The 21,823-nt window shown below is 49.5% G+C and overlaps 1 protein-coding gene across 3 annotated transcripts in view; it reads left to right on the forward strand.

Moving 5' to 3' along the window:
- Positions 1-5,047: 5,047 nt before the first annotated feature.
- TMEM255A (transmembrane protein 255A) overlaps positions 5,048-21,823 on the forward strand; it is a 577,786-nt gene continuing 561,010 nt past the window's right edge. The window contains exon 1 of one of the 3 annotated variants that reach the window (XM_069612683.1): positions 5,048-5,067. Coding sequence is in view for 2 of the 3 variants with exons in the window: in XM_069612682.1 (XP_069468783.1) it covers positions 5,316-5,391 (76 nt within the window). In the remaining variant the exon portion in view is untranslated. Of the gene's footprint in view, positions 5,068-5,093; positions 5,392-21,823 lie in introns of those variants that run through there. The other 2 variants (XM_069612682.1, XM_069612684.1) reach the window with 2 other exon arrangements.

Raw genomic sequence — 21,823 nt, forward strand, 5'->3', positions numbered from 1 at the left:
ATCTTTGTTAACTTTTCAAGAAATGCTAGATAATACTTACAGCTGTGAATTCACCCAGATACAAAGATTCACAACTTTCAAATAGCATGTGTGCCCTAAATAAAGTCTATATAGTAACGATGGATCTCCTCTTTCCTCTTAGGCTGCTCCCAAATTGTTTCTCTCCATCCTTTCTCCTCTGCCCCTGCCCAGTCCCCCACAGAGTCCCCTAGGGAGCCTCCATCTCCCACCTCCTCTTCAACCTCTACCTTTCGCCCCTCCCCAAGCTCATCCATTCCCACAATCTCACCTGTTACAACTATGCTGATGACACTCAGATCATCCTCAAGATTCCCAACTCCTCCTCTTCACCCCACCCAGACCTGGCATCTTGCCTCTCAGACATTTGGCTTCATTACGACCCTGGCGGTACGGTATGGACGGTGCCGGTATGGCACTGGCACCATCCATACCGTACCACCTTATTCCAAGTTTCCCTCACGGGTCCCTGACAGCCCGCCAGATCTTACCTGGCGGGCTGTGCGGCACATGCGAGGGAAACTCGTGATTGCACCGGCACCGTTATTAACTGTGCCGGTGCAACCATGCTCCCGACCCCCATTGTGCCCTATGGGGTAGAATGGGGATCGGGAGCCCGGCATAACTGCCTCCCGCGAATGGTCAATTACCGGCCTCTTCATCTCGTAATGGGTCGGTTATTGCCCAATTGCGGGAGGTGGTGCCGGTAGTAAGCATGGCGGTAGCCATGCCTGCCATACAGGCACGGCTACCGCCACGCTCATAATGAGGCCCACTGACCTCTGAATGACAAACAATCACCTTGTCCTCAACTCCAGGAAAAACCAAAATCCTAATCTGCACAAAACAGCTCTCCTTCCCCAACCTATCCCTTGGCCGTATTCATTAGGACCTGTGCCCACTGCATCCCCCCAATACAAAAACTAGAGGGCACTTTTAGTTCAGGCCTGACCCTCTCCTGTCACATCAGTGCAGTCTCCAGATCGTGCACCTTGCACCTTTGCACCCTCAAGCGGATATTTCGTTATCTCTCCTGCTTCCAAAGAGTTTCCGCTATCTTGGCCATCATCATTTCGTGCCTAGGCTATTCTAAATCCTACCTAGGCGCATCTACGTACCAACTGAGAAAGTTCCAATGGATTCAAAACTCTGCAGGAAGGCTTCTCCTCGCACTCTCCCCCAGAGAACACATCTCCACCGCACTCACTCCAATCCACTGTCTGCCTAACAGCCGACGGGCCTCCTTCAAAGACATGTGCATTACCCACCACGCAATTCTCAAGAAAGGCCCGGAATTCCTCCAAAACAAGCTCATTCGCTACCACCCCACCAGAATCACCAGATCAGGCTCTGCACACCTCCTGATAGTCCCTCTTTTTAAATTCTCCAGATTAGGAGGTGCCTGTTTCTCTGTCCTAAGCTACTTTCTGGAACTCCCTCCCCCTTGCACTCCGCCTCATAGAGGATCACCTTGCCTCGGGAAAGCCCTCAAACCCTGGCTGTGGCCTCCGACTTCCGTATTCCTCTGCCTCCCCGTGCCCATTCCCTGCCTCTCGCACACACGTTTCATCCTGCAGCCCCCCTGCCCCCACCCTGTACACTCCCCCTCCCTGACCTTCTGTCAGCTACTCACCTCTTCTTTCCTTTAAACCACTTTGCTCTGCCACCCAAACTTCCTTGGGGGAAGCCGAGCACACATGGAGGATTCAGGTAGTCACTCAGACACTTGCTTCTGTAACTAATCCCGACAGTTGCCCAGGTAATGCACTCAAATCGGTTTGGAGGGTGGGCAATGCATCACATTTAAAATGCTGCTTATCATCCTTTGGCGGACAATCAGGCATCCGGATCCCTTGCTCGTGGTTGGCAACTGCATGTAGCTCTAAAGCAGAGGAGGGTGGGCCATGCCTCTGCATATAATCATGAAATGGGGGCCTGTTTTCGAGCTAGAAGGACCTAGGGATGGCAATCTCTCACTCTAAGACCTATCACAGGGTGAGTATTATGCATTCATCGAGCACTTGGATGGCGTGTGAAATGCAGCACTGCTCCTTGTACATAAATGGAACCCAGGAAGTAAACATTGTTGTTTGTACAGCTAACCCATTTTTCCTCTCGAACACTGTACATTCACAATTTACCAGAAGACACGTGCTCACTCCACACATCCTGCACTCACATATAACACAGACACTATTGCACATCACTTCTGCCATACGAAAGAAGCGTAAGTGTGCTGCAAGAAATGCACACTTTGACCTATTATAAGCAGCTTAATCTGGTTGTTGCTGACCTTGCATGAGACCCTCACACCCACCCCATCTCTCTCCTGATTCTACCTGTGAGATGGATTTCGAATGGCCAATGCTCTGCTGCTAGAAGTTCCAGGAAGTTCTACTATGACCTTTGACTTGCTTGGTGTAGTTCTCTGGTTCTGACCATCTTATTTTATCAACATTTCTTCCTGCTAGTCCTCTGTGCTTTTATTTCAGCCAGACAATGTTCCTGTGCTGCTCATAAACATGTGTCAATAGGCAATAGCCATGTTTTGACTGCCAGGTTAAAGACCCCTAGAAATGTGAGCACTGTGATTGGGAACAGCGCACCCACTAATTGCAGGAGGACATTATTCAGCTACTTTAGCTCAGATTATTGTACATGTCTTTTGGAGTTCATGAAAGCAGAGGGGGAAACCTGCTATTTGGCGTCCCTTGAGGCCCAGCACCCTAGGCAGCCACCTAGTTTGCCTAGTGCTTGAACGGGCCCGAAACAAATGGAATTTTAGAATTTTTTAACAGGGTTGTTTAGGACAGCAGTTATGGTGCCATCTCCAAACGAGCTTGGAAGAAGGCAGTGGATTACACTGTGGTGGTGCATAGTTTTACACCCCTGTCTACCACGGCAGTTTCTCCTTTTGAGATGCTCAGGGGAAGAAAACCCAACACTAGGGAATGACCCTGTGGTTAGGTTGTGCTAGTTTCCGTGAGTAGGATTTTGACCCTGTTAGGGAGAAGATTAAAAGGAAACAAGACGGCAATAAGGTTAATTTTGAGCAGCGTAAGGCAACCAAGGAGGTGATTGTTGGAGCAGGTGATTGGGTGTGTGTGAAACTGGAAGCGCTGAGATGGGAGATGATGGTACAGTGTGAGAGGAGAAGAATAGGAATGTGAGTGGCAGACCAAAGAGGAAATGTCGTAAACCGAGCTTTTTGAAGGAGTATGTGAGTTGGAGTGTCTTGTAATGTCCTATGGGCATAGCAATAGTTGTAAGTAGTTAGTGTTATCGCCTTGCATGCTGTAATATATAGTTAGGGAGTTAATGCTAGAAGTCTGTTGATGCGTGTTGTGTTGGTGTATGAGGAGGGAAGGTGTGCAACATGCTTGTGTTCTGGAAGCACACTGGAGAATGTGTAGACCTGAATATACGATTGATGGGCAGTATCAGAGAGGCTTAGAAGTTGTTGGGGCTTATGAAGGTTCTACTCAAATAAGGAAAAGGCACCAGGGGCGTCATTTCACCAAAATGCCAGGGGTAGCTGAAGTGACATCACATGACCCTTGACCTCTGATTGCCAGGGGTAGCTGAAGTGACATCACATGACCCTTGACCTCTGATTACATCACAGGAAGTGATGTCATTTGACCCCACCCCGAAGTGACATCACGGGAAGCAATGGAACATGACCGTTTACCCCTTAACAAAACAGAAGGTGGAATCCCATAGTATTGTTTCTAAGAACACTATGAAAAATATGGTTACAATATTGCTGTAACATGATATACATTTCATACAAGACTGGATCACCATATGTATCGGCAGAAAAAAACATGCTATAACTGCAACTTGCGAAAAGCAAAATACATAGTCCAAAATCGATGCTTATTCTACTCTAAATGTTTTTTGGAGGATTTTGTCTGCATTGTGAATTTAACGTGTTTAAGGACAGACTAAATCAGTGACTCGCCCCCTGAAGTGTGCCTGAAATAAACCTTTAATGAGTCTAGCAGTTATTGTATGGAATTCCAGAAAGTCAAATAGTTCAAATGCCGCATGGCATTGGCCACAGGCCAGGAGCTTCAATTTGTAAAAAAAACAAAAAAACAAACAAAAACGTACATTTTTTACTTTTTTTGGGGGGGTAGCAAGGGAGACCTCAGGGGTCGCAGGTGCGCCCCCTGGTGAAGCCTAAATGGCGTACCTAATCTTTTGGCGGCAACCATTGCAGACTGGCAAACACATTTAAGTTTCTTCTGCAAAAGCCAAAGCTGTTGTGTTGACAATGCGTGTTTTTCTCTTGTATGCATGTAAAGAATATTGTTATTCGTGTTCCATAAAAGAAAGGTGAAGAACAGAAGTTACACATTGCAATGTTGGCAGGTATATATCATTTGCTTTGTGGAATATTTATTTTTTTATTTTGTATTTAGTTTATTAAAACGATAATACATTATTTTGATAGTCACGAAGTATATAAATACATTTCCACAATAATCCATAAAAATCCTGCTACGAAACAATTCATATCTAACACAAGTAGTCTTCAAAATGTATGCTTTGTTCATATTCCATATTGCGAATTTTACTTGCATATATTATTTTTTAAAAAATTACAAATTATCTAAGTGTTGTGTTATGTTAAAAATATCTAAGGAGAACGTGGCTGCCTGTAGAAAACCCCAAACGGTTGCGTTGGCAGACGGGTGTTGTTCTCTTGATTCGTGTGAGAATTGAGGCCCAAAGAGGGAGCAAGAGAGGGAGCAAGAGAGGGTCAGTTGTCCAGAATCACACACGCGTGTTCAAGCATCACCTGAGCCCACCTGTCCCCCAGCTCATGTTGGCCCGCATCCAGGGATCTCTACATGCTGTGGCGATTTGATGTGCTCCCGTTATCATTTTCCCGAGCAGCTCTTGAGGGGGGGGCGGGGGGGGGCGTGATGGGTGTGCATTTTGGCGGGCTGACGCGCAGCAGCGAGTGGCTCGCGCTGCACGTGCGCGCAGTCCGTGTGTAAGTGGCGGCTGCAGGGTCATCACGGACGTGACGGGTGACAGGTGAGCGTGCGCTTGGAGGTGGCAGTCCCCTCTGCCCGGCCAGCCGGCGCGCATGCGCAGCGCTCCCCACGGTGCAGGGCAGAGGGATGCCTTAATGGACAGGTCTGCCGTGGCAGGCGGCGGCCAGGGGCTGCGGGCGGAAGCGTGCGAGCCCGGGGTACACCTGCGCCGCGGAGCCACGGCTGCATGAGCCGTCCGCGCCCTTGGATTCCCGACCTTCCTCTTCTCACCGTGCCATATCCTTCAGCATGCACCGGCCACTGACTCCGCAGCAGCCGCCGCCGCCGCACGCCACCGGGATCACCACCGTGCCTGACTCCGCGGGTGAGTGCCGCCGGGGTGGAGTGGCGGGGGGTTGACGGCTATGGTGGCGCTCTGCCGGGTGCCAGGCAGAGACGTGGGCTTTCAGGCATGTGCAGGCACAATGCCAGAGACATCCCTGGTGTTTTCAACCTGTGAGCTCGGGCAGTCGCTGCCAGTCTGAGCAGCATGGGGGGGGGGGGGGTTGTTTTGCGCGGGCATGCCCCCTTTGACATCTCCCCCATCACATGCTACCCCTACTTGTTTACACCTGGTGCCCCGGGCCGTCGCTGGCATCCTGGGTGGAGATGGTGACGGGGTCACACTGCTAGGCTTCTGCTCTGCCACTGCCTTGGAAAATCTCGTGCACAGCCAGGGTGGCACAGTATGCCGTTGTAGGCGCATCCCTCGCTCCTTTGAACCCCCTTTCTCCTTCTGTGTATACCCACCACCTCCGGGCAGCCACTGTCAGCTGGGCAGCGACTGAGGGGTTGGGGTGGAGGGCAAGTGGGGGGGGGGGGGGGCGTGAACCCCCTGTATAGTGCTTCTCTTTACCGCTGCCCCGTGGCATCTGCAGTACATTAACAGCCACCGTTTTCATCTCACAGCACGGTTAGCCCTACCCACTGGCACTCTTTTGTTTGCTCATTATGCCCAACACAGCCAGTCACTCCTGTCATTGAACGAGGTGGCAGAGCACCATAGATAGGAGTATTCTGAACCCCCTGTCAGTGCCTCTGGGACGTCATGGGCAGCCCCGTGCCACCTGGCCGCACAGCTCCCCGCACCCGTGACCTCGTTATGTTTACACACTATGCCCCCGGGCACTGCCAACCTGTGCAGCATAGAGAGTCGAGGCCGCACTATGATTGCACCTATTTCCCCACCAATGACCCTTTTCGACACCACTTTTTGGGGTGGCAGTGCATTACAGAGGTACGTAACCTCGCCCCAGCAATGCCCTTATTGCATGCCCGCCACCCACTGCTTGCACTCCCATTGTGTACACTCCCCAGGCCAGCCTGCTCTCGTCTGGCGGCCACAAAGAGGGGTCGCGCGGGTAACATTGTACTTCGAGGACGGCTCCGGGTGCAGGGATGGCACCCAGTGCCTTGTGGGCCTAACAGGACAGGTGAGGGCCACTGTGTGGCTTAATCGCAGTGCAATGGTGTGAGTGCGAAAGAGGAGGATTGTGCACCTGAAAATGCGCCCAGGCGCATGGGGCTGCGTGAATGTAAACACCGCAAGACCGCACCGAACACGGCGGCACTGTCCCGCCATCATTCAGTGGCGAGCTTCTTACGGGTAGATCGGTGTAGTGAATGCCAAGGGTAGACAGACAGCGCGTCTTGTATGCCAAGCGGGGATAAAGTCCTGTGTTGCGTGTTGTGGTGCATGCGCCCACTATGGTGCGAGAGCCCTGGGGCTCCAGAGATGTAGCCTGGCAAAAGCAGGCCCATTGCCAGATGCCACCCGAGCACTGCTGCCCCAGTGCCATGTAAATGATACAGGGCAGGTTTGAATTGCAGCCCTTGGTCCTATTTAAAGGCCAGGGACTCATCACTCATGTGAAAACATGTTTACCAGGCCCTTCCCGCTGGAAACAGCCACCCGGTCGGAGGGAGCCGGCTACCCGAACCCAAGCCCCACAATCCCCTCCCCAAACGGCCTGTAAACTTCACAAAGCAACAACGTCGCCCCCCATTAGTGCTGCCACTCATGTCATCTTATCCTGCTCTGAACTTTTTCCGAGACAGCACACTCGCCTTTAAATACAGAAGCCACATACTGCTCGGCGTGCATTAATGCATATTGCAGCCCTCCGAAATGGGACTAGGGTCCAACACCTCCGGATTAGAATAAGTCGTGTGCACACATTCTGGGCGTAGCTAGGAGAATTGGCCTATACTGTGTGCGCACGTTCTGTGCGTCTATACTGTGTGCCCAAGTTATGGGCGTAGCTAGGAGAATTGCCCTATACTGTGTGCACACATTCTGGGTGCAGCTAGGAGAATTGCCCTATACTGTGTGCACACATTCTGGGTGCAGGTAGGAGAATTGACCTATACTGTGTGCACACGTTCTGGGCATAGCTAAGAGAATTGCCCTATACTGTGTGCACACATTCTGGGTGCAGCTAGGAGAATTGCCCTATACTGTGTGCACACATTCCGGGTGCAGCTAGGAGAATTGACCTATACTGTGTGCACACGTTCTGGGCATAGCTAAGAGAATTGCCCTATACTGGGTGCACACATTCTGGGTGCAGCTAGGAGAATTGACCTATACTGTGTATGCACGTTCTGTGCGTCTATACTGTGTGCACAAGTTCTGGGCATAGCTAGGAGAATTGACCTATACTGTGTGCACACATTCTGGGTGCAGCTAGGAGAATTGACCTATACTGTGTGCACAAGTACTGGGTGTAGGTAGGAGAATTGGATCTCTGCTGTGTGCACAAGTTCTGGGTGCAGCTAGGAGAATTGACCTATACTGTGTGCACACGTTCTGGGCATAGCTAAGAGAATTGCCCTATACTGTGTGCACACATTCTGGGTGCAGCTAGGAGAATTGACCTATACTGTGTATGCACGTTCTGTGCGTCTATACTGTGTGCACAAGTTCTGGGCATAGCTAGGAGAATTGACCTATACTGTGTGCACACATTCTGGGTGCAGCTAGGAGAATTGACCTATATATACTGTGTGCACAAGTACTAGGTGTAGGTAGGAGAATTGGAATCTTCTGTGTGCACAAGTTCTTGGTGTAGCTAGGGCAATTGGAATCTGCCGTGTGCACATGTTCGGGGTCGGTAGGGGGAGTAGAATACGGTGTGCGCGCGAGTACTGTGGGGAGGGAGGGGCGGCTGGGTATCCCCTCCACCTACACAGTGTGTCCCCCTGGCAGGAGCGTCCCTGCTGACTTTCCTGTGTAACGCGATCCATCCCGCGGATCCCAGAAAGCAGCAGCGCCCTGCAGAGAATCCGTTTAGTGCTACATTAGCGTCCTTGATTTAATGAAACACAGATATAATTCCGAGGCATCCTTTTACATCACTTATTGGGCACCCGGGCCTTGCTGCCCAGTCTGGGTTGATGTTGGCACTGTCCAAATGCAGATAAAACCTGCCCATTGTCAAATGCTGCAGTTACCAGCATGCACCGCGGCTCATTGTTCCAGAGAGAAAATACGGAGCCAATATACAATTATGCAGGATGACCCCTACTATGCGGTCAAAGCAATAACTCTATATCATACAATCATGATTGCTGAAAACTAGCTGATCAGCCAAAATAATATGATGAACGCTAATGCACATACGATGAGTCCAGGAACCCCCCTTTATAGCGTGCACTCCCGGGCAGCCTATGTGTTCGCAGCTGAAGAGAGCAGCGGGTCACTCACTGTATCTCCCCGGGGATTACGTTCGCAGAGTGCAAGTGGAGAAGTTTGCCGTATCTCCCCGGGGATTGCGCTCCCAGAGTGCAAGTGGGGAAGTTTGCCGTATCTCCCCGGGGATTGCGCTCCTAGAGTGCAAGTGGGGAAGTTTGGTGCATCTCCCCGGGGATTGCGCTCGCAGAGTGCAAGTGGGGAAGTTTGCCGTTTCTCCCCGGGGATTGCGCTCCTAGAGTGCAAGTGGGGAAGTTTGGTGCATCTCCCCGGGGATTACGTTCGCAGAGTGCAAGTGGAGAAGTTTGCCGTATCTCCCCGGGGATTGCGCTCCCAGAGTGCAAGTGGGGAAGTTTGCCGTATCTCCCCGGGGATTGCGCTCCCAGAGGCCAATTGGGGAAGTTTGCTGTTTCTCCCCGGGAATTGCGCTCGCAGAGTGCAAGTGGGGAAGTTTGCCGTATTTCCCCCGGGATTGCGCTCGCAGAGTGCAAGTGGGGAAGTTTGCCGTATCTCCCCGGGGATTGCGCTCCCAGAGGCCAATTGGGGAAGTTTGCTGTTTCTCCCCGGGAATTGCGCTCGCAGAGTGCAAGTGGGGAAGTTTGCCGTATTTCCCCCGGGATTGCGCTCGCAGAGTGCAAGTGGGGAAGTTTGCCGCACAAAGGCGCTGCTTTGAGGACAGTCTGCCCCCAGCACAGCCTTCTTGCACAGTGCACAGAGATGTTTTTATTGGAGGGCAAACGGGGCACCTGCCCAAGGCCCCCACTTGGAGGGGGGCCCCACAGGGCTGCCTGATCTGCAGAAGTAAGATTCCAGTGTGCACCAGTCTTAAATAACGCACATCAAGATATTTTATGGAGTGCTGCTGAGGCTCTAAACCCATTGCCTTTCTGTTTTGACAAGTTCATTCTGCCTTGATCAATTCATCATGTATTGCTTTCTGTGTTCACTGTGGTATACATAGTTTGTGTGTTCCTTACGGTACAACTCTGTAGCATTCTTTCCTTCCTGTGGGAATTATGTTGATCATGTGCAATAGGCAACAGTGAAATGCATATTGATAAATTGAGTGCCCCGATGGTTCAGAGGTTAGCTCAGTGCGTGAAGCACCCATTGCAGAGACATGTGTTCATATGCAAAATTAAAATATCACATTCCAGCAAGGCTGGCTGAGCCTTTCCTATGTCTGAAGTTTATAAACCTGCCTGCATATGTACTTGGTTCTGCAAAACAACATCTGCTATTATCAGCAATGTACCTGCACCAGATAGGGTTGTGTATAAAAACGAACATATCATCCTTACGGTGAAGGTCTAAAAATTGGTTTGTTCAGATGGGGTGTTGTAAAACCTCGGCAATCGCCTCCAACAATGGCATACACTGTAAGTCCAAGAGGTCAATAAGTATCCAAATTCAAGACTATGGAACGAAAGCGTTCACGCCTGTATCCTCGATTTGCCAGCAGACGATACAGTGATCCTGGTCAAATCATCTAATATATCTTACATTACTGTGCTGTCTTCTGGGAGGTTTGCCTTCTTGCATGCTGCTGGTATCGTTTAGCCCATTACTTGATCTTTCTTCTTATGTAGGCCACTTGGGTGGAAGGGTTGGTAGACAGAAAAGAGCGGACCAGATGTTGCAGGACTCGGGCAAGCATATTTTAAGGTCTGCTTGTTTGACACAAAAAACGGTTTGTTTTTTCGTAAAAGTCAAAGGTGTTATGCACGTTTATAAATGAAAATGTCACAAGCCATTGTTTTGGAAATATTTAAAGCTTTAAAATACACAAGACAAACCCAGATTAAATGTGTTAAATCACATCGATTGGAATGCTGGTACTTGCATACTTCTCTTGATGATGGAGAGAATAAAGCTAGAATCATTCCCATTTTGCATAACACCCTTCTATAATATTTTGTTTAAAAATGGTCATGTTTGGTAATGTGATTTGTGTACTTACCAAGTCTGTTTTTATAAAATGAGATTCTTTCAGTTAATGGTAAGAAGAGTTGGCACAAATCGGAGCTTCACCCCTTAACCAATGTGCGATCCTGGGCATCTCATTTAATCTTGTCTTGCCTAACCTCTCAATATTGCCAGTCCCCAAACCTTTCAAAATTGTCAGCTCTTCACAATGATTTCCTTCTCATGGTATGATCTTCATAAAAGCCTTATTCATGGTTTCACTGGCTATTGGGTTGCTTCCACTTTAATAGTGAGCATATTTATATCGCACACCACAGGCATTTCTTCCTTTGATATCTAATGGTAACAATATTTGAAAACCATATCCCACTTCTAATCTCAGTCTGTCTGGATCAAGACACCTTCCTGGTAGCTTCTAATCTGCATCCACTATCCATGCTAAGGTATGTGTAGCTTTTTCCTTCCTTTCAATTGGTCTCCTCTATTCATGCATGAGCACTTTTGCATTCTGTGAGGCAGCTAATATGAGTTCTCTGTCTATTATGGGTTACACGTACCTTTTACATACGGCCCTGTATTAATACTATAGGCTGCATACCTTCCTGGATGCCATTGATAAAAAGTCTCCTGTATGTACTAGAACAGTAGCCTCTTCGTAGACTGCTAATGTTGGTCTTCAAATGCTACTTGTTTATCATTCTGGTTAGAGCAAGAATGAAGAGGGCAAGGGGATTTAAAGGGAGTAAACGTGCTTATTATGCTGCAAGACAGCATATCAACCTATAGGTTGTGAGCGCGATGGGTGGAGCGTGGGGGGTACAACCAGTATTCGTAGTCCCTTAATTTCCTTTGGTTTGTTGGGAGCCCCGAAAGATGTCTATGCCCAGGGCCCCAAAAGTGCTTAAGATGCCCCTGACAGTGGACACTTTGGGTATGGATCCAACCCTTGGCTGGCACACTTCGATGACAGGTGCCCTTTCACGGTTCCACCTGCGACCACTGACCGCAGCAGGTGGAACCCCCCTGGGCGGGATCCAGTAGAAGACCTGTGCCCGCTTCAGAAATCCAAGAGAGGAAGAGAGCAACGCCTGCAGCCGGGATTCCAGGACGCCTTCTGGATGCCAAGGGGCAGGGTTTAAGGCATCCACAAAAATGTGGAGCTATGATCCCTGCTGCCAAGCCCCACTCGCCCCGCTCCCCACTGACTCCATGCCCACCCTCACCCCCCACCACAATATACCTGAGTCCTGCCGTTCCTCCACTCCACCTGCCACCACTGTGTGTCACAACTGTGCCCCCTGGAAGTACATGCATCTTACACGACCACCATTAATTTCAGTCATTGTTCCACACTGCATGCAGAAAGACTAAAGCAATCCCCTGCCCCCCCCACTCCTGACTATTACCTACACACACAGCTATGCCTGCAGCAATGTCCCCTGCATCATGCTTAAATGCAGAAGGCGCATGCTGAGCACAGCCAGAGCAGGCCTATGTGGGGGCTCGGAACGGCCTTCACGTCCCAGACCGGCTATTGACATACACAGCAGCAAGCCAGTGGCTGCTTTCCGAGATAGCTCAGCGGGATGTGACGGTGAAGCAGATTCAGCGGCCCGAGGATGGGGTCCCCAGCAATGAGACAGCAACATATAAACGCACCCCTCGCCTGTCACCTAGGAAACGTGCTCAGCGTGACAAAAAGTAAAGGAATTATACATGATTTAATCAAAAAGTAGAGGAACGTCGCAGTAGACTTTAGTTCCCACCCACTTCGACCTCTGCCCAGCGGACCGAAGCTCGAAGGGTTGGCCTTGACTTCCCAGCAGTCTATTTGGCAATGCGTGATTGCGAGAGACCGTAGACGGCCTGTAGTGGCTGGAAACTTAGGCTACTCCTGGGTCCTCCCTGATCCCTCGGTTGTCCCATCTCATTGAATCCGTTATTGTTTTTTTCTCTTTAGGATAGTAATTGCATATTTATAATGCCTTAATACCCAGAAGTTTCTAAGCGCGGACCCTGGGGTCGAACCTGTGTTGCTCTGCGTCTTACGAGCGCGTTGCCCCCCAGCTATCCTCCAAAACTCATTCGGCACTTGGGGTAGTAGCGGCGCAGAGGCAGGTTATGATCCAGGTAGTGTAGGGGGTTAAAATAACAGCGAAGGCGTATACTGGGGCTGCACAGACGGACAGTATTACTAATGCACTGCACTTTCACGCCATGGGAAGGGCGGAAAGCTTTGACATGTATCGGCGGTGTACTGACGCTTACCAGCCTGACACGTCTATGGTGAACTGGTACTCTGGAAAGGAAGGGTCCAGCAGCGCCTTGGAGTGCAGTGTGCTTCATGGTTAGCATAATAGCCCCTGGCGTTGGCTGTTTTGCACCCTGGACATTCCGATTGCTGCAGCTGTGCACCGAGGGGCGCTTCACTGCCAGTCATACATGTATCCCCCCCTCCCCTGCTTACTGGATACAGAATGACTATGACTATGCTCTCAATGAAGTGTTTGTTACCACCAGCTGCTTTGCATGCTGGGACCAGTAGTCCAAAGAGGCTGTAAATTGAATCGCAAGGGACAGGAGCCGTGAACACGAAGGGCCTGATGGGACTTTCCCGTTTAAACCCTTGTTTTCGGAATCAGACCCTAAGTGATTAAATCACACTACTGGGATTTGCCAATGAGGTGATGGCAGCGCCCTCAGCTAGCCCATGGCCTTGCACTCACAGGCACACAGTCCCAGGTGGAGAGGCAACATTTTCGCTCTGAAGAACCCCTTAGAATAGACTCGCTGTGTACTGGCACCTTATCAACACGATGTGTATTTGTTGCGCAATCTGCTTCTTCTTTATGCAAAATGTATACATTATGTGGTGAGAGTCGTCCCTCTGTAGTTTAGGTGAAACCTTTAAGCAACATTCTTTTGATCATACATGTTCAGTCATTCGATAAATCAGCGTCAACCTCCGATAAGTGACGTATAGAACATACTAGTAAAGTTTGACGCACACCAGGTAGACGTTTCAGAAGTTATGGGGCCAGATTACAGAAACTTTGCACCGGTGCAAGTGCAAAGTTGCACGGTATTAGCAGTAGGGCAAAGTTTGCCCTATTTTTCAAAACAGTGGCACACACCAGGAAACTACTGCACCATGACAAGGGCAGTTTGGCATATTAAAAGCACCAGGGCAAAAATTACCCTAGTGCAAACTAGATACCTTTTTGATGCATTTTTGCATCAGGGCAAAGTTTGCCCTAGTGCTAATACCATTCCGTATTAGCACTAGGGCAACCTTTGACCTGGTGCAAAAATGCAGTAGAAATGCATCTTTTTTGTACTAGGGCAATTTTTGCCCTGGTGCTTTTAATATGCCAAACTGCCCTTGTCATGGTGCAGTAGTTTTCTAGTGTGTGCCACTGTTTTAAAAAATAGGGCAAACTTTGCCCTAGTGCTAATACCATGCAACTTTGCCCTTGCCTTGGCGCAAAGTTCCTGTAATTTGGCCCATGATGTGGTAAAAACTGTTCATTTTTTGTGTTTTGAACTTGTTGTCCCAGAGGTAACAATATACCAAATAAACCGGTCAAGTGGCACAGCGAGTAGAGCGCTCGCTTTGACATCAGTGCAGAGACTGCGAATGCAGGTTCGAATCCCGGCAGCGCCATCCTCAGCGTTTCATCCTTCCGAGGTCGATAAATGAGCACCACACACCGTGGGTAATAATAAGCAGCGCTCAGATACCTGAGGGTTCGTAGCGCTATATAAATGCCAAATTATTATTACACAGCCTGAACCGCCAACCAGACTTTCAAAACTTTATTTTTGTGGGTGGGCTAAAGCACCTGAACAGGGACCTTACATTTCTTGTGTGCATTAGCATAGTGTGTGACGCTCCATTGCCCCGAACACTTCTCCCACAATACATTACACAAGCTCAGGCTTAACAAAACCGAAAAGCCGCCATTTTACCACGCAAGTATTTCTGAAATGCTGCCTAGCACCACAGACATGCGAAGTGCTGGCGATGCTCTGGGTGAGATGGGTAAGGGAATTTTCGACCGCAGGGATAATGAGGAAAACCTGTGACGGTTTGTAGGGGACAGAGGACAGTATTTTAATTTTAGAAAATTGATTTACAAATGGATTGAAAACAATCAAAAGTTTACATTGTTATGCTACACATTAAATACATTCATTTAGCAAACATTCCATGTCATGTGTGAGAAAAACATGAAAAATAAGATGTGTGGGTTCCTTCCTAAATTTAAAGAACGGTGCCCAGGTGTGTGCTATTTGTGCTTACAAACATTGTTGACTAGTTTAAAGGCAGTCCTATTTTGTGAAAGCTTCCGTTTTTAGTGCGTGCGCAACACACGCTGCATAATCTGAGGTGTGTACGCGTGTTTGTGATTAGATGAGCAATTTGCGGTGCTGGATTACACATGTTTGTGAGGTCCCGAAGAATTCTCGTAATAACTACTGAACCCATATGCATGCATTAGTCATGGCCGAACCCCAAACCCTCCCCCATAATGATAGGCTCACAACTTGTTTCAAGTGTTGGCAATAAAAAGCCGTAGGATTTTATTGCACAGATATGGGTTATGACAATAACAATATCACATTTCATGATGGTATCATACTTTTGGGCACCGGGTCCTGAGGTTACCCCCTCGGACCCGTGCCGCCTTCTTGTGTCCCACGACTTGTTGTGGGCACCGTACAGTGCCTTGTACTTCTTTTTGTGGGAATATTTTGGGGAATATTTCTAGTAGGGTGATGTTTCTTGTCCACCCTGCTGTTTGCCATGAATTGGGCCAGTGTCCTGCCACCCATTCGGAGTCTATTATGGCTCCAAAACCCCTTGCTCCCAGCTGCGTCGGTGTATAGGACCCTGTTTGACCGGGTATTTAGAGGCGTTCGCCAAAGTAAATCCCTGTTGAAATCTCTGAGGAATTTTCCCCATGTTTCCAGGTCTTGTTTCACCTCTCTGCCTAGCCGGATATGCAAGTGTGGTTTGGTGAGTGATTTGATTTTAAACTCCAGGCTTCTGGCAAATATCCTTCCTTGAGGTATTATTTTGGATGCAAAATTGAGGCTGCCTGCCAAGGATTGCATTTCCTTTACGGTCCGCTTTTCTTTCATTATCAGGTTTTGTATTTTTGTTTTGGGGATTCTGCAGAGTCCCTTTGCTGAATCTATTTCGATGCCCAGAAAAATTATGTTTGTGTCTGGTTTGGTGGTTTTTTCCTTCGCTAGGGGAACTCCCCACTGTGGGCCAGGTGCTCGAGTTTTGCTAAAGCCCGGCCGCATTCCTCGGAGTTTGGTGGCCCTATGACCATGAAATCGTCAAGGTAGTGCATTATTTTTGTCCCTGGTCTCTGTTTTAGGAAAGCCCATTGAAAAAAGGAACTGAATTGTTCAAATAGTGCACAGGATACTGCGCACCCCATGGGGAGGCATCTATCTACTTAGAATTTGTTGTTAAAGGTGAAACCTAACCACTGCTGTGACTCTTAATGGACTGGCAAGAGTCTGAAAGCAGATTTGATGTCCAGTTTGGCCATCAGCGCGTTTCTGTCGCAGTCTTGTATGAGCCTTACCGCCTCTTGAAAATGTGTGTAAGATACTACGGATTCTGTGTGTGGGATGCCGTCGTTTAAAGACTGGCCTTTACGGTAGGAGAGGCGATGAATAAGTCTCATTTTTCAGGGTTCTTTTTTGGGAACCAGGCCTAGTGGACATATTAAATAGTCTTTTAAAGGCATGAAATCCCAGGCACCTGCTACCCTTCCAAGTTGCAGTTCTTTCTTGATTTTGGTTTCTACTATCTGGGGGTTGTCCCTGGCTGACTTTAGGTTCATCGGGATGTGTTGTGACCCAGTGCCTTAAATGGGATAAAAAAAACCCTTGGTGAAACCTTGCGATATTATCCTGCTGGTTTCCTTGTCAGGGTAGCTGTTTAGGGCGTCCCTAAAATTGCCCGGGTTGATGGGCGTTAGTCCTGGTTCTAAAACTGGGATATCATTCTTTCTTGGCTGGTAGTCTGGTGCAGTTGCTTGCTGCATGGTCTCCGTTGCAGTTTGTGCAGGAGTGTTTTTACCAGCATTCTTTGCCCCATGTACACTGGTTTTTCCAAAAATTTCTGCATGGGATGTTTGATTTGACAGCCTTCTGTTTGTTCTGTCTGTGGGCATGTAGAAATCAAGACCCGGACCAGGTTTGGGTTGCTGAAATTATACTTTATTCTTGTAATTTTAAACTAAAGAAAATATAGTCCATGAACTCCTTGAGAGTTACTCCACTCTTAGGCAGCCTTCCAGGGACGTGATTTAAACCGTCCTACGTCTCCTTGGTGTCCGGATAGGCCCACCAGTTGTTCCTTCTCTCCTCTTCCTCTTCGTATGACTAGGAAAATCAACAACAAACGCTGGATTAGTTCCCGGGCTTTTATGTGATGTGAGTGACTTGCTTCCCCCCCAATGGAAACCTCCCCTGTCAATCTGGCTTCTCATTGGCTGGTATTGCCATGTCCCGCCCCCTTTAAAGGCTGCCGTGGTTTCCCAAAGTGCCTGATTCTGCTGCCTGCCAGGAGAGTCCCGCTCCCAGGCAACTCCATCCCGTGAGTCCCTGCCCTCCTTGGAAGTCTCTCTCTCTCGCCATGTGGGTTCGCGCACCCGGCCGCTCCAGAGCGGACCGCCCCGCCGAGCAAGCCCTCTCTCCCTCCTCTCCCTTCCTGGCGGGGAGAGACGCTCGGCGGGCCGCGTGGGCCGGCTGTCCGCGACCACCCGCGCTCCCCGCAGGCCCGCCGCCACCAACCCGGATCCCGGGCTACCAGCCGCGGCGCCACCCCCGGCGGGCTCAGGTAAGGCTGGGTGGGAGGGGGCCGCTCCTTTCGTATCGCGGCCCGTTGCCGCGAACCTGTAGAGTCCCGGGGAGGACGGGTGGGATGGGGCTGCGTTTTCTGTCTCGCGGCCCGTTACCGCGATCCCGCAGAGTCCCGCTACCCCTCCCGGCACACCCTCCACTCCGGGTCCCACCTCACATCTCCCCATCACAAACCCTGGCCGATTGGGCAAGGGAGCATTCCGGGACAGATAGTCAGCCACCAGCTGGAAACCCGCAGGTCTGTGTAAGGTAAGGAAATTGAACGGTTGTAGAGACAGGAACCATCTAAGCACCCGCTGGTTGGTATCCTTATGTCTTGCTAGCCACTGTAAGGGGGCATGGTCGGTATACAACGTAAAGCAGCGACCCAAGAGATAATACCTGAGGGTCTCTACCGCCCATTTGATGGCCAAACACTCCTTCTCAATAGTGGAATAGGCCTCCTCGTGAGGTACAAGCTTCCTGCTCACGAAACAGACGGGTTGTAGTTCGCCCTCATGTTCCTGTGAAAGTACTGCTCCCAGCCCCTGATTCGATGCATCCGTCTGAAGAAAAAACTGGCTATGGAAGTCGGGGCACCGAAGTACTGGATTTGAGGTGATCCTCTGCTTTAGGACATCGATAGCTTCCAAAGCAGCGGTGTTCTTGGTCAAGTCGGGAGATCCTTTGTTCCTCAAAGCGTCAGTTAGTGGAGCTGCCACCGAGGAGAAATCTGGGATAAATCTACGGTAGTAGCCTATGAAACCCAAAAAAGCACGGATCTGTTTCTTCGTGGATGGAGTAGGAATCTCGTGAATGGCCTGGATTTTCGAGAATTGTGGTCATATCGTGCCTCCGCCTACCAAGTGTCCCAGATATTTCGTCTCGTGTGCCCCTATCACTGTTTTCTTCGGATTAATGTGTAGGCCTGCCTTAAACAACTCATGGTCTGTCCAGGTCGTGCTGTACACAATGATGTCGTCTAAGTAAGCCGCAGCATAACTCTCATGGGGATGTAGTATGACATCCATCAGTCTCTGGAAGGTGGCTGGTGCACCGTGTAGCCCGAATGGCAAAACCTTGAATTGGTATAGACCTTGGGGAGTTGTAAAGGCAGTCTTTTCCCGGTCCGTGGATTTCAAGGGAATCTGCCAATAACCCTTAGTTAGGTCAAGCGTACTTAGGAAGTTGGCGGATCCTAGCCTTTCCAACAGCTCGTCCATTCGTGGCATAGGATATGCTTCGTAATTGGAAATCGTATTTAATCGTCGGTAGTCCATACAAAATCTAATTGTACCATCGGGCTTTGGTACCAACACTATCGGGGATGACCATGGGCTGGTTGATGGTTCGATTATATCCATACGGAGCATCTCTTCTACTTCGTTTCGGATAACCAACCTTCGTGCTTCTGGAATACGATAGGGCCTTAGCCTAACAATCTGTCCGGGATCGGTTTTGATCTCATGTTCGATTAGATCGGTCCTCCCTGGTAAGGCCGAGAACGCTTCTTCAAAGGGTGACAGTCTGGTCAAAAGTTCTGACTTCATCGAAGGAGTCAAGATGGTTCCCCATTGCAAGTCTTCTAGCTTGCCCTGTTCACGATTCACATTTTGTTCTGAGGTATCCTCACCGGTATCCATTGTGGCTACCAATACAGGCGCGTTCCATGCTTTTAGCAGGTTCACATGGTATACCTTGTCTGGTGTGGCGTGGCACGATCGGGTTGGTGGATCCAATACGTCACAGGGCTGAGTACCTCCTTGACTTCATAAGGACCTCTCCATCTGGCCAATAGCTTGTTAGTACTGGTGGGTAGTAGGATTAGTACTTGGTCTCCTATTCGGAAGGTTCTCATCCGACTTCCTTTGTTATAGTTTTTCTCCTGGTTTGTCTGAGCGTGTCCCAGATTTGTCTCGGCCATCGAGCGGAGTGCTGTCAGATGTTCCTTCAACTCTTCGGTGTACTCTGTTAAAGAGATCTCATCCGAAGTCTCCCATTCTTCTTTTAAAAGATCCAAGATGGTTCGGGGTTGTCTTCCGAAAAGGAGCTCGAATGGAGAAAAACCGGTAGACGACTGTGGGGTGTCGCGTAATACCATCAAGACCAAGGGTAATATGCGGTCCCAGTTCTTCCCATCTGACCCGGTCACTCTCCGTATCATTTTCTTGATCGTTTTGTTGTACCTTTCGACAAGGCCATCAGTCTGGGGATGGTATACCGAGGTGCGTAACTGATGTATCTGCAGTCTTTCGCATACCTGCCGAAGTAAGGTGGACATAAAATTGGTCCCTTGGTCGGTGATAACTTCCGAGGGTAACCCCACTTTTGCGAAGAAGGGAATGAGCTGGTCGCATAGTTGTCGGGCTGATGTTCCCTTCAAGGGAAATGCCTCTGGATACCGCGTAGCATAGTCAACAATGACTTGTAGATACTTGTATCCACGGGATATTGGTCCAACGATGTCCATGCCTATCCACTGAAAAGGAACGTTAATAAGGGGCATTTTCTGCAAAGGGGCTTTTGCTGGTAAGACGCCACTTGTTAGCTGGCAAGTGGGACACGCCTTACAGAACTGGGATACTTCACCGTATATGCCTGGCCAGTAGAACCGTCTCAGGATGTTCTGCTGTATTTTCAGGGAGGCCATATGCCCGCCACAGGGGTGGTTGTGTGCCAGTTGCATTATGACCATTCTATGGGGTTTTGGTAATACCAATTGTTCCTTTACAGTCCCATCGTCCGCCTTATATTTTCGGTACAATAGTCCGTGACGGAACAGAAAGCCAGGTCCTTTTGTTATGTCTGGATCTTTCTCATTGGCCGCTCTCTCACGGGCTACCCGAAGGGTGGGATCAGTTAGGGTTTCCCCCCTCAGGGAGTCCTCATGATCCTCGGGTTGCCAGTTAATGGGTCGGGTCATGTAACTGGCTTGGCACCACTCTAGTCTATTCCGTCTTTTATGTCCGGGAAGGTTTCTAGAGTCACCTATGTTCGTGGTTCTGTTACTCTTCGCTCTTTCTTCATCCAGTGCTTTACCAAAGTGGGGCAGGTCTGTTCCCAGGACCACTGGGGTGGGTAGAGTAGGAAGGACGGCAGCCTTTAATTGAGTGGTTTCATGATTCACCTCTATCTGTACCTCTCTCATCGGGTATGTTTTAATGTCCCCATGTATACACTTTATTGGTATAGAAATGTTAGGTAAATTAGGATTATTACTCACGGTGGGAGATATGGCTGTTTGTCGACTTCCGCTATCCAGCAGCGCCCGGGTCGGTCGTCCATCCACCCTTATATCCACGATGTATGGCCCAGGGCTACGTACTTCCGGATGTGGCTTCATGTAGCCAATTTCCATAGGCTCTGTGGTCTTCCGTCTGGGGCAAAACCGGGCAATGTGACCCCATTCACCACCCTCAAAGCACTGGGGTTGTCGAACTCCCGGGATTATGGGTGACTGTTTCTCCTCGTATCCAGTCTTCCTTTCTTCTGGTTTCCTGGCAACCTCCTCCGGTTGCCTCCATCTGGTGTGTGCCACTTTTGGGCCTTTTTGTGTCTGATGTTCAAAGCTCGGCGACGTCATCCTTCCTGGTATACTTGTTGAGGGGAGGCGACTATACCCGGCCTTTTGGTAAGCCGACGCAATGTCCACGGCTTCTGCCAATGTAGGCCTGTGGTGTTGCCTAACCCATCTTTGCATTGGGCTCGGCAAGGCTTCTATGAACTGTTCCAGGATTATTTTATCTAGGAGGGGTTGGTTGGCTGGTGTGGGGGATTGCATCCACTTCTCCGTCAGATCTTTAATGCGGTAATATAACTGCCTGGGACTCTCTCCGTTTCTTAACTTGGTGTCCCTTAGCTGAAGGCGATAGGCCTCCTCATCCAGACCTAGACGGTCCAGTACAGCTGCTTTAATTTCCCCATATGGAGTGTTACCATTGGGGTTCACAGCCTAATATGCACCCTGCATTACCCCAGATAATAAGGGAGCAACATACTGTCCCCAGCGTTCAGGCGGCCATTGCGCATTTCTTGCAATCCTCTCAAAACTGGTGAAGAAAAAGGCTGGATCCTCTCCCTCCTTATACTTCTGAAGCAGGGTGGATGGCACCATGGGTTGGTTCCTCGTGCTGGCCACTGCATCTGTGAGCCTGATAATGTTCTCATGTTGTTTGTCCTGGGTCGTGGTCTGTAGGGTGCCCTGTAATTGGATGGCTTGCTGGAATGCCTGGCGGTCAGCCACTGCCTGTTGCGTTTGCAGCTGTATTAATTG

The sequence above is a fragment of the Ambystoma mexicanum genome, chromosome 5p, assembly GCF_040938575.1.
Source record: "Ambystoma mexicanum isolate Mex_15411 chromosome 5p, UKY_AmexF1_1, whole genome shotgun sequence".
Taxonomy (NCBI): Eukaryota; Metazoa; Chordata; class Amphibia; order Caudata; family Ambystomatidae; genus Ambystoma; species Ambystoma mexicanum.